Genomic DNA, 12,932 nt, shown 5'->3' on the forward strand with positions numbered 1-12,932 from the left:
TGGGTGCATAACCCATCAGGGCTTCCACCCAAGGTGCTCAGAATGACTGAAATCACATTTAAATGATGGTAATGCATCTTGACAGAAAATGCAACTGATGTAATTAACAGCCAATAAAACATTTTCAAACACTTGCCAAAATGCAATGCGCCAGAAAACACCATTCTAAACAGTGCACCTGACGGCACATCCATATGTGACAGAGATTCAAATATCTGTTAGAAATTTACAAAGAATCCAAAGATGCAATAACTAGGATGGGTTGCTAATATGACTAGGGTTGTGCTTTTGGCTTCTGGACAACAAAAGAAAGTTTACATGAAATAAATATGCCAAAACTATACATCTTAGCGAAATACATTTAAACTCAGCTTCACAATTCCTGACATTTAATTCTAGTAAAAATTCCCTGTCATTAGGTCAGTTAAGATCACCACTTTATTTTAAGAATGTGAAAAGAGGATTTATTTAAGCTTTTATTTATTTTGTCACATTCCCAGTGGGTCAGAAGTTTACATACACTCAATTAGTATTTGGTAACATTGCCTTTAAATTGTTTAACTTGGGTCAAACGTTTTGGGTAGCCTTCCACAAGCTTCCCACAATAAGTTGAGGAATGGGCCAAAATTCACCCCTGACAGAGCTGGTGTAACTGAGTCAGGTTTGTAGGCCTCCTTGCTCGCACACACTTTTTCAGTTCTGCCCACACATTTTCTATAAAATTGAGGTCAGGGCTTTGTGATGGCCACCCCAATACCTTGACATTGTTGTCCTTAAGCCATTTCACCACAACTTTGGAAGTATGCTTGGGGGTCATTGTCCATTTGGAAGACCCATTTACGACCAAGCTTTAACTTCATGACTGATGTGTTGAGATGTTGCTTCAATATATCCACATAATTTTCCTCCCTCATGATGCCATCTATTTTGTGAAGTGCACCAGTCCCTCCTGCAGCAAAGCACCCCCACAACATGATGCTGCCACCCCCGTGCTTCACGGTTGGGATGGTGTTCTTCGGCTTGCAAGCATCCCCCTTTTACCTCCAAACATAACCATGGTCATTATGGCCAAAAAGTTATATTCATGTTTCATCAGACCAGAGGACATTTCTCCAAAAAGTACGATCTTTGTCCCCATGTGCAGTTGCAAACCGTAGTCTGGCTTTTTATGGCGGTTTTGGAGCGGCCTTTCAGGTTATGTCGACATAGGACTTGTTTTACTGTGGATATAGATACTTTTGTACCGGTTTCCTCCAGCATCTTCACAAGGTTTTTTGCTGTTGTTCTGTTGTATACTAAACTCAGCAAATAAAGCAACGTCCTCGCACTGTCAACTGCGTTTATTTTCAGAAAACTTAACATGTGTAAATATTTGTATGAACATAAGATTCAACAACAGACATGAACTGAACAAGTTCCACAGACATGTGACTAACAGAAATTGAATAATGTGTCCCTGAACAAAATCAAAAGTAACAGTCAGTATCTGGTGGCCACCAGCTGCATTTAGTACTGCAGTGCATCTCCTCCTTATGGACTGCACCAGTTTTGCCAGTTCTTGCTGTGAGATGTTACCCCAGTCTTCCACCAAGGTGCCTGTAAGTTCCCAGACATTTCTGGAGAAAAAAAATAATATTTTCCCTAGCCCTCACCCTTCGATCCAACAGGTCCCAGATGTGCTCAATGGGATTGAGATCCGGGCTCTTTGCTGACCATGGCAGAACACTAACATTCCTGTCTTGCAGGAAATCACGCACAGAACGCGCAGTATGGCTGGTGGCATTGTCATGCTGGAGGGCCATATCAGGATGAGTCTGCAGGAAGGGTACCTCATGAGGGAAGAGTATGTCTTCCCTGTAACGCACAGCATTGAGATTGCCTGCAATGATAACAAGCTCAGTCCGATGATGCTGTGACACACCGCCTCAGACCATGACGGACCCTCCACCTCGATCCCGCTCCAGAGTACATTCCTCGGTGTAATGCATTCCTTCAACGATAAATGCGAATCGGACCATCACCCCTGGTGAGACAAAACCGCAACTTGTCAATGAAGAGCACTTTTTGCCAGTCCTGTCTGGTCCAGCAACGGTGGGTTTGTGCCCGTAGGCGACGATGTTGCCGGTGATGTCTGGTGAGGACCTGCCTTACAACAGGCCTACAAGCCCTCAGTCCAGCCTATTGTGGACAGTCTGAGCACTGATAGAGGGATTGTGCGTTCCTGGTGTAACTCGGGCAGTTGTTGTTTCCATCCTGTACCCGTCCCGCAGGTGTGATGTTCAGATGTACCGATCCTGTGCAGGTGTTAGACGTGGTATGCCACTGCGAGGACGATCAGCTGTCCATCCTGTCTCCCTGTAGCGCTGTCTTAGGTGTCTCACAGTACAGACATTGCAATTTATTGCCCTGGCCACACCTGCAGTCCTCATTTTTTAATTTCACATCCTTACAGCATGCCAAAGCCACATTCATGCAGATGAGCAGGGACCCTGGGCATCTTTCTTTTGGTGTTTTTCAGAGTCAGTAGAAAGGCCTCTTTAGTGTACTAAGGTTTCATAACTGTGACCTTAATTGCCTACTGTCTGTAAACTGTTAGTGTCTTAACGACCGTTCCACAGGTGCATGTTCATTAATTATTTAAGGTACATTGAACAAGCATGAGAAACAGTGTTTAAACCCTTTACAATGAAGTTCTGTGAAGTTATTTGGATTTTTACAAATTATCTTTGAAAGACTGGGTCCTGAAAAAAGGGACATCTTTTTTTGTTGAGTTTACTTTGCATAAAGTAATATAAAAAGTTGCATTCTAATTTTATAAATTGGTTCATATTGTTACACATTCTCAGTTTTGCATAAATCATGATCATTTGTTAATATGACCAACCTACCTAAAATTCTTGGTCATACATTACTGTAATTATGTATTCCGTACTGCCTCATTTGCAAATTAAGTGCCATGTTTGTGTAATATTGCATTTTAATTTAATACATTTTACTTGAATCTCTGTTCTACACCAGCCCTAAAAATAGCAAAACAATATCTTATTGGGAAAAAAACATGTTGAATGTAAGAATCCCAACAGGTGATTTGGTGCCATATTTGACTAGGGATTAACATAGACCAGCCCACAACCTTTTGACCTTTTCCGATCACTTCAGATAAGATCTCAGCAACAGTAAGTCCTATCCTCATGAAATATAGCGTTGTGTTCCTGAGAAACTTCTATATGACATGAAATACAAAGTATAACACCATATACAGTTTCATTTTGACCCCTAACACTCTACAAAATGATAGATGGCATAGGTGACTTATGGCTAGTTCCCCTCAGATGATAGCACCATGGATGCTTCTTCTGATTTTTTTGTTTTGTCAGTGGTCTTGGTGCACTGGAAATATAATGCGGCACACACTGAGGAAGAGGCATATTCCAGGTATGTCCACACACTGCGATTTGTCTTACATTATGAATTAACATATATCTTCCCACTTATACAAGTCCCTGACTCAGAAGACACCCAAGTGCATTAAAGTATCCAATCACTGCTACTGCACAGACTGAGCCATGCAACAAATAGCAGTTTTTTTTTACATAACAGGGAGGTATCAGTATACTTGTTAATGAATAAGAAAAACAAATCGGGATCTTTGTTCAAGCAAAGTGTAATAAACTTTAAATTGAGGCGAGTGTCACGGTCAAAGGCCATGACGCATTGTATCACTAACTGTGTACAGTAGTACAGTATTTCTAACACAACCATACATACAAAGCCAATTATTTTACCAACAGATATCCACCCACCTGAGGAAAACGAGATGAGAAAAACAGCAAACGCCAGCTCACTAGCGGCTCCCATTTTCAATCCAATTGAAATCCTTTTATTTCCGGGAAATAAACACAACACACAGCTGCAAAGGTTTGCTCCTCCACCGTGTGTTGTGAAGGTCTGTGCAAAAAAAGAAAATGTAACTAGCCAGCTAGTTTGCAAGCTAGTATTGTCAACATAACTGGAAAGTCCGTGTCAATACCACGCTGACAGGTGTTTGTTGAGAAGACCCACTCCAAAATATCCACTGGCCAGCCAAGAGGCTTGCTACTACGTTACACAGTTGAAGGTCCTGAAGAATTATGCCCAAAAATGTGGAAGAGGTGATACTTGTGTAGCTAGCTAGAGGCTACAAAATGGTTAAAACCATAGCTAATGACTGACTTGTTGCAGGTTGGTCTAACTGTCCGTAGCACGTTGCAGTACTTGTAGCTAGCAATATTACTAGGCAACTATTCCACTGTGTTTAACATTGATGTTACCTTTCTTTACATTCAATCTTGTTAATTTACCTAGTTAGACGAAACCAGGTAAATATGCTAAGCAGTCAAATTAGCAACAATATCATGGAACATATCTAATTAACCCTCAATCTTAGCTGGTTAGCTAGTTTCAGGTAGTTTAAATTGCGTAGTTTGCTAGTTATCGTAAATGATCTAACATCAGCTAGCAAGATAAGAAAGACGTTTCAATACACCACATTTCGTGGACTAACGTTATATTTGATACATCTCATTTCTTGGTCCTCACAACGCTGTCTTCACCTTCCAACATGTAACGTTAACGTTATGCTAGCGCATAATCCGATTCCAAACAGAAACATTGTATTTCCCCTTCCCAATGGATTGCAATGTGTTCTGTCAGTTGGCTTTTACGAGCTAGTTGTGCATACCGTAAAAACTGGCAACCAGTGTCTGTAAAAATCGTATCCAATTGCAGCTTTGGAGCAATCAAAATGTTATCAGACACGTCGTTGGGAAACGCACATGAGATCAACAGCGAATAAGTTTTGACAACACGCTGCTGTCAAGTCATGAGTGTATCAAAGACAAGAACGGCAGTACAGCATTTTCCCAAGCGTGCAGTATCCTCAACGTTTCCCTCTTCTGTGACCAGTGCCACAGTTTCAAGATGGCGTTTGGTGTGGATTGTCTTTGTTTTTTTCTTTACTGCACCCTCAGACCCCTCCCCTCCGTTTACTCAAACCCCCTCTCGTCAAATCGAAAGCGAGCTCGGGCAGCCTAAAGATGACTGGAATCCAATCAGAGAGGAAGAGAACCGTTCATATTTGGGATACATCTCAATAGTCTACGTGGATTCCTCCTTTTATGTCCTCTCCTTCATATGCTCTGAACGAAAATCATTGGATAGGTGAAATAAATGATAGATTCTAATAGGTAGTTGTTTTACATGTCCTGTTCAGTTTCAGATCAACCCATGAAGGAAGAGAGACAATCCCAAAAAGCAATATACTCCCTAGCTGACGAAACTCAACTCCATGAAGGAAGTTTCCCAGAAAGCAAATTATGTTGTCTTTTAGATGTATTTTCCAGACGGTGCATTTTAGGTGCGGAATGAAAGGTGAAAATACGTATTTTCCGGGCTTATTTTCCATATATCGAAAATACGCCATTTCTAAACATCGCAAATACGTATTTTGTGGACGTTGAAAATACATATATTCCGGATATAGAAAAAACGTATTTTACGTGAGGCAGGTAGCCTAGTGGTTAGAGCGTTCAGCCAGGAACCAAAAGATTGCTGGATTAAATCACTGAGTTGACAAGGTAAAAATCTGTTGTTCTGTCCCTGAACAAGGCAGTTTACCCGCTGTTCCCCGGTAAGCCGTCATTGTAAATAAGAATTTGTTCTTAAATGACTTGCCTAGTTAAATAAAGGTTACATTTTCTATAAAGGTTACATTTTCTGGACATCGAAAATATGTATTTTGTGGACGTTGAAAATACATATTTTACGGATGTTGAAATCAGGTGCATTTTACGTGCTGAATGGATGGTGAAAATACATATTTTCTGGACGTTGATTCTATGGTCAAATTTCAACTGCACATACAGTACCAGTCAAATATTTGGACACCTACTCATTCAAAGGTTTTTCTTTATTTTTACTATTTTCTACATTGTAGAAGACATCAAAACTATGAAATAACAAATGTGGAATCATGTAGTAACCATAAAACGCAAAGACTGGTGTTTTGCGGGTACTATTTAATGAAGCTGCCAGTTGAGGACTTGTGAGGCGTCTGTTTCTCAAACTAGACACTGTAATGTACTTGTCCTCTTACTCAGTTGTGCACCGGGGCCTCCCACTCCTCTTTCTTTTCTGGTTAGAGACAGTTTGTGCTGTTCTGTGAAGGGAGTAGTACACAGCATTGTACAAGATCTTCAGTTTCTTGGTAGTTTCTCAAATGGAATAGCCTTAATTTCTCAGAACAAGAATAGACCGACGCGTTTCAGAAGAAAGTCCTTTGTTTCTGGCCATTTTGAGCCTGTAATCGAACCCACATATGATGATGCTCCAGATATTCAACTAGTCTAAAGAAGGTCAATTTTATAGCTTCTTTAATCAGGACAACAGTTTCAGCTGTGTGAACATAATTGCAAAAGGGTTTTCTAATGATCAATTAGCCTTTTAAAATTATAAACTTGGATTAGCTATCACAATGTGCCATTGGAACACAGGAGTGATGGTTGCTGATAATGGGCATCTGTACGCCTATGTTGATATTCCATTAAAAAAAAATAATCAGCCTTTTCCAGCTACAATAGTCATTTACAACATTAACAAATGTCTACACTGTATTTCTGATAAATTTCATCTAACTGCCTGTAGCTTAGGACCTGAAGCAAGGATATGCATTTTCTCGATTCTATTTGAAAGGAAACACTTTGAAGTTTGTGGAAATGTGAAATGAATGTAGGAGAATAACACATTAGATCTGGCAAAAGATAATATAAAAAACACATGTTTTTGTTTATTTATTTTCTATCATCTTTTAAATGCAAGAGAAAGACCATAATATAATATAGGAGTCTAGGCACAATTTTGATTTTGGCCACCCGGCCAAGTTTCAGATTGATCCAGTGAAGCATTGCAATACTGCACAATATTTTCTAATCAAATCTGCCCAAATTGGTCAATTGATACATTTTCAAGTACATAACTATAGAGCACATACAAAAAATGATATGGTAATACAAAATTTAAGTTTACACACTCCCAGAAATGTCATACATGATGGATCATTAGCTTATACACTAACTTTCACACATCTAGATGGCCAGGCGGGGCGGGTGTGGAGCCAGAGACAGCAGTGGTTGAAACTGTGGAACTCAGTTCATACATTTGAATATACAAAAATATTTTATCAAACAAACTATGCTACATTTTATCTCTGGGACCCTCAGGGTGACAAATCAGAGCAAGATTACTGAATGTAAGTACATTATTTACCTTCAGAGGTGACTGTATCAAACCAGTTGCTGAGATAAAAGTTTGTTGTTGTGCACTCTCATCAAACAATGGCATGATATTTTTCCACTGTAACAGCTACTGTAAATTAGACAGTGCAGTTGGATTAACAATAATGTAAGCTTTCTGGCCATATAAGACATGTCTATGTCCTGGAAAGTTTGCTGTTACTTACAATGTCATTCTAGTCACGTTAGCGCACTTTAGCAACAACCGTCCCGGTATAGGGACAACGGTCCCACAGGATCCTTAACAGAATGCACTCTCAAACTTTTGTATAATTCCAGACAGTAGTTTTGAAATTGGTGCTCACGATCCAAAAGTGGTCACTGTATTTTGTGTACTACGTCATTCAATTGTGTACTACGTCATCCATTTTGTGTGATATGTTACACATTTTGCAATTTGCATGATATTGTACAAAATTTGATATTCGTGTAATATGTTATGAATCCAATTTGTAAGCTATATAAATAAATAAAGGAGTCGCATACTCTCTCGCTCATATATATATAGATATAACTCCCAGTCAACACCAATGTTTCGTTATCGCTGTGCCTTCTTCAGGAATCCAATTTGTGCAATATGTTACATATTTGTTGTGCTTAAGATCTCAGAGTACATCCTTAATGTAGGACAGAGGAGCCAACTGGAGATTGCAGCAAAATATTTATTATTGCTCCCATGTCTCATGCACTTATAGTAGCTTTTTCATGAGCTTTAAAACTGGCAGGAATGATGTTCAAAGTAGTCTGACCTACAGAATAAACCAAAAGACCACTTCAACTACAATAACATTATCAATAACAGTTACATAATTGTTTTCTTGTTTGTGTACCTTAACTGAATGCACTGACTGGATAAGAGCATCTCCTGAATTACCAAAATGTAAACTTAAAAATAAGCATGCTGGGTATTATCCTAATGAATACCGCCCTCAAACAAGTACAAATTTACTCGGTACAGACCAGATCCAAATCTGAATGAATCAGACGTCCAGGCTATGTTTCACAAGTTTGAACATCACAGTATAGTACGGCACAGTTTAGTACAGTAGAACACAGTAGAGTGCAGTACAGTTCGGTAAATATGATACGGTACAGGACATCAGTTTTATTCAGTAAACTACAGTACAGTGCAAAACAGTATACTACAGTTTAATTCATTAGAGTACAGTACAGTATAGTTTAATTAAGTAAAGTACAGTACAGTTTACTGTGCTCTACTGTATTATACTGTACATTTCTTTACTGTGTACTGTGATGTACTGTACTCTGCTGTGCTCTACTGTATTGTGCTGTACTGTCCAAACTTGTGAAACATAGACATCTATGATTGGTTCAGATTGGGCCAAATCTGAACCAATTATATACAGTTGAATTCGGTAGTTTACATACATTTAAGTTGGAGTCATTAAAACTTGTTTTTCTACCACTCCACAAATTTCTTGTTAGCAAACTATAGTTTTGGCAAGTCGGTTAGTACATCTACTTTGTGCATGACATAAGTCATTTTTCCAACGATTGTTTACAGACAGGTTATTTCACTTATAATTCACTGTATCACAATTCCAGTGGCTCAGAAGTTTGCATACACTAAGTTGACTGTGCCTTTAAACAGCTTGGAAAATTCCAGAAAATGATGTCATGGCTTTTGAACCTTCTGTTAGGCTAATTGACATCATTTGAGTCAATTGGAGGTGTACCTGTGGATGTATTTCAAGGCCTACCTTCAAACTCAGTGCCTCTTTGCTTGACATCATGGGAAAATCAAAAGAAATCAGCCAAGTCTTGTTCATCCTTGGGAGCAGTTTCCAAACGCCTGAAGGTACCACGGCCATCTGTACAAACAATAGTGCAGAAGTATAAACACCATGGGACCACGCAGCCGTCATTCCGCTCAGTAAGGAGACGCGTTCTGTCTCATAGAGATACTTTGTGGCGAAAAGTGCAAATCAATCCCAGAACAACAGCAAAGGACCTTGTGAAGATGCTGGAGGAAACAGGTACAAAAGTATCTATAGCCACAGAAAAACGAGTCCTATATCGACATAACCTGAAAGGCCGCTCAGCAAAGAAGAAGCCACTGCTCCAAAACCGCCATAAAAAAGCCAGACTATGGTTTGCAACTGCACATGGGGACAAAGATCGTACTTTTTGGAGAAATGTCCTCTGGTCTGATGAAACAAAAATAGAACTGTTTGGCCATAATGACTATCATTATGTTTGGAGGAAAAAGGGGGACGCTTGCAAGCCGAAGAACACCATCCCAACCGTGAAGCACAGGGGTGGCAGCATCATGTTGTGGGGGTGCTTTGCTGCAGGAGGGACTGGTGCACTTCACAAAATAGATGTCATCATGAGGTAGGACAATTATGTAGATATACTGAAGCAACATCTCAAGACATCAGTCAGGAAGTTAAAGCTTGGTCGCAAATGGGTCTTCCAAATGGACAATGACCCCAACCATACTTCCAAAGTTGTGTCAAAATGGCTTAAGGACAACAAAGTCAAGGTATTGGAGTGGCCATCACAAAGCCCTGACCTCAATCCTATAGAAAATGTGTGGGCAGAACTGAAAAAGCATGTGCGAGCAAGGAGGCCTACAAACCTGACTCAGTTACACCAGCTCTGTCAGGAGGAATGGTCCAAATTTCACCCAACTTATTGTGGGAAGCTTGTGGAAGGCTACCCGAAACGTTTGACCAAAGTTAAACAATTGAAAGGCAATGCTACCAAATACTAATTGAGTGTATGTAAACTTCTGACCCACTTGGAATGTGATGAAAGAAATAAGAGCTGAAATAATTCATTCTCTCTACTATTATTCTGACATTTCACATTCTTAAAATAAAGTGGTGATCTTAACTGACCTAAGACAGATAATTTTTACTAGGATTAAATGTCAAGTGAAAAACGGAGTAAATGTATTTGGCTAAGGTGTATGTAAAACTTCCGACTTCAACTGTACATCTATGTTCGGGTCAAATCAAGGCCTGTCTGAACCGGAACAAATCTGAACCAATTCTAGCCGTCTATGTTTGGCCCAAATATAGGCCATACCCGGACTGGACCAAATCTGAACCAATTATAGACGTGTATGTTTGGGCCAAATAAAGGTCTGTGGACGTTGAAATCAAGGCCGGTCCAGACAGGACAAAATCTTAAACAAATATAGTCATCTCCTTGGACGTTGAAATCAAGGCCGGTCTGGACTGCACCAAAAAAAGACGTCCAAACATGACCAAAAAAAGACTTCCAAAGGATGTCGTCGTCGGTAAATGCTTAGTGGGTTTTGATGAACTCCACTAACGGAGTGGAGCAGAGACAAATATTGTCAAGATATTTGAGTGACCACTATAACAATGGAAATACATGTCCTCAAAGATGGAAAGCAAACGGGAGGAGGAGAGATCAGGTGTGACCATTCAAGCCAATGAGAGGGCAGATATGCACGTGAACAGGCCATAGAGATAGATACAGGACTCATCTTTGTATTTGTGCCATTATAGTATTGGTGACAGCATGGGCAATGCCATTGAGGCAATCTCCATTTTAAAGTAGTCCATTTTCTTCTTCATCATTGGCTGATTGCTCCCAACATACAGGAATCCCCACCCAAATGACTACTTTAAAATGGTGGAAGCACTCAATGGCAATGTCCATGCTCAAACAGGTTATATCCATGATGAGTCCTCTATCTATATTACAGGAAAAACTCAGATATAGAGTCGGTTTTTTTTCTTCAAAGTTGCCGAAATGCCACGTGTGCCACTTATATTAGTGCAGTCGTAACAACCTAACCATTATAACACTTCTCTTCGATCGAATAAGCCTCACGTAGCAAATTAGCAATTACATTTTTTGTTGACCAAATGCGACACTCTTTAATTGACCAAAAATGCAAAAATTCCTCAGTTCTTCTTCTACAGCAGTTAGCATCCAGTATGTTGCATTACAGCCCCCAACTGAACAATAGTTGTGATACAAAAGGGGAAATGTGATTTTTTTTATTTAAAATGTCAAATGTAACATTTTTAATTACCCTACCAACTAACCCTACACTTATTAAAACCCACCACCTTATTCCACTACTTTAACCCTATTTGATCCTACCCCAGGGCAACGGCCTGAGAGGACGGGACACTACCACTCAACACACCCTGTAACTCTTCTGAAGTCAACTCTCGTAACCCCAAGTACTTCTCTGCAGCTGCCACCACAACATCTATTTTCTGTGACTTATGATCCATCTCTGTGGTACAGTTGATAACGATTGCTATGAACGCTAAGAAGCCAACCTTACTGTATCACTCATTGGCCTATCCCTCGGTTCTAGCACAGATCTACTATTCACAGGGCTCCTCTCAGAATCCCTCAACCTTGATTCACCTTCCTCTACTTTCTTCACTGCCTTAGCATACAACATCTTCTGCACTACTCAGACCCTGGCCACATCAACCTGCCTCTCTCTCACAGGACACATCTGATCTCCAGCAACATGGGCACTCCTACAGTTGAGACGCACAACGTTTTCCACCAAAACTGCACATTCCTCTGTCCCATGTCCTCCTGCACACTTCCCACATCTTGGAATCTCTCTCCTACACACTTCTGTGACATGCCCATAAACGTGACACATAACACCGCAATGTATTCGCCACAAAAAGCTTTAACAGCATAACTCATGTATCCTAACATTACTGTGTTAAGTAAAGATTCTGAATCACCACACTCCCCACCGGATCTGCATCGCACCAAGTGGCGAGTGGCACAAACACTAGGAATCTTCAACATAATTTGCTCCACCTCCACACTTAACGCTAACCCAGAAATCCCTCCCTTCAATGGTGCCCTGTACCTAAGCGCAAAGCAAGATACCGGCATTTCCCTGGGTTGCGTTGCACAAAGAGCCGTCTCCCTCTGATCTGAAGAAACACGAACAAACATCACAAGTCCACTTACCGACTCAACAGCACCCACCATCTTTTCCACTCAACTACCCGTGGATCAGCCAAAAGGCCTGGTTCCACCCTCTTCAAAAATCTCACTCCCACTGGACGAAACTTAACTTTATCATAACCATGTCCATCAATGCAAGGCTCGGGCTCCGAGCTCCTCACAATTCCTTCTACCCCTTCCATTTCACCTCCAGAACTCAAACTGGCGTCCGGCCCACTCTGTTTGAACTTGACACCAATCTTCCTCGACATACACTCTCCCTTGTTATTGCTAGCTTCAACTGATTCAAACCTATCCTCTGCCTCCCTCAGTATTTTCAGCCTCCTCTCTCTTTCCCTCCAATCCTCCTCCCTTAACCAATTACCTGATTCCTGAAAATATCGAACTTTTCCAAGCCGAAATCTCTTTTTAGCATGAGAGAGAGAGAGCGAGAGAGAGAGAGAGAGAGAGAGAGACATGCTAAGCCCTGTACTCCTTCCACTTCAAACTCAGTAAAGCCTCCAGTCAAGAAGCCAGCCTCCCAAAAATAATTTTGTTTATAGGGGACAGTATTTTTGATTTCGGATGAAAAGCGTGCCCAGAGTAAACTGCCTAATACTCGGGCCCAGAGTAAAATATTTGCATATTATTAGTATATTTGGATATAAAACA

At 40.5% G+C, this 12,932-nt stretch overlaps 1 protein-coding gene across 4 annotated transcripts in view; it reads right to left on the minus strand.

The window, feature by feature from the left end:
• Nucleotides 1-4,977, minus strand: part of LOC115195962 (activin receptor type-2A) — a 50,197-nt gene extending 45,220 nt beyond the window's left edge. For 2 of the 4 annotated variants that reach the window (XM_029756346.1, XM_029756343.1), the window contains exon 1: nt 3,804-4,976. In XM_029756346.1, the coding sequence (XP_029612206.1) occupies nt 3,804-3,858 (55 nt within the window). In that variant the 5' untranslated portion in view covers nt 3,859-4,976. Of the gene's footprint in view, nt 1-3,803 lie in introns of all 4 variants that reach the window. The other 2 variants (XM_029756344.1, XM_029756345.1) reach the window with 2 other exon arrangements.
• Between the last annotated feature and the right edge of the window lie 7,955 nt (nt 4,978-12,932).

Source organism: Salmo trutta, chromosome 6 (genome assembly GCF_901001165.1).
Source record: "Salmo trutta chromosome 6, fSalTru1.1, whole genome shotgun sequence".
Taxonomy (NCBI): Eukaryota; Metazoa; Chordata; class Actinopteri; order Salmoniformes; family Salmonidae; genus Salmo; species Salmo trutta.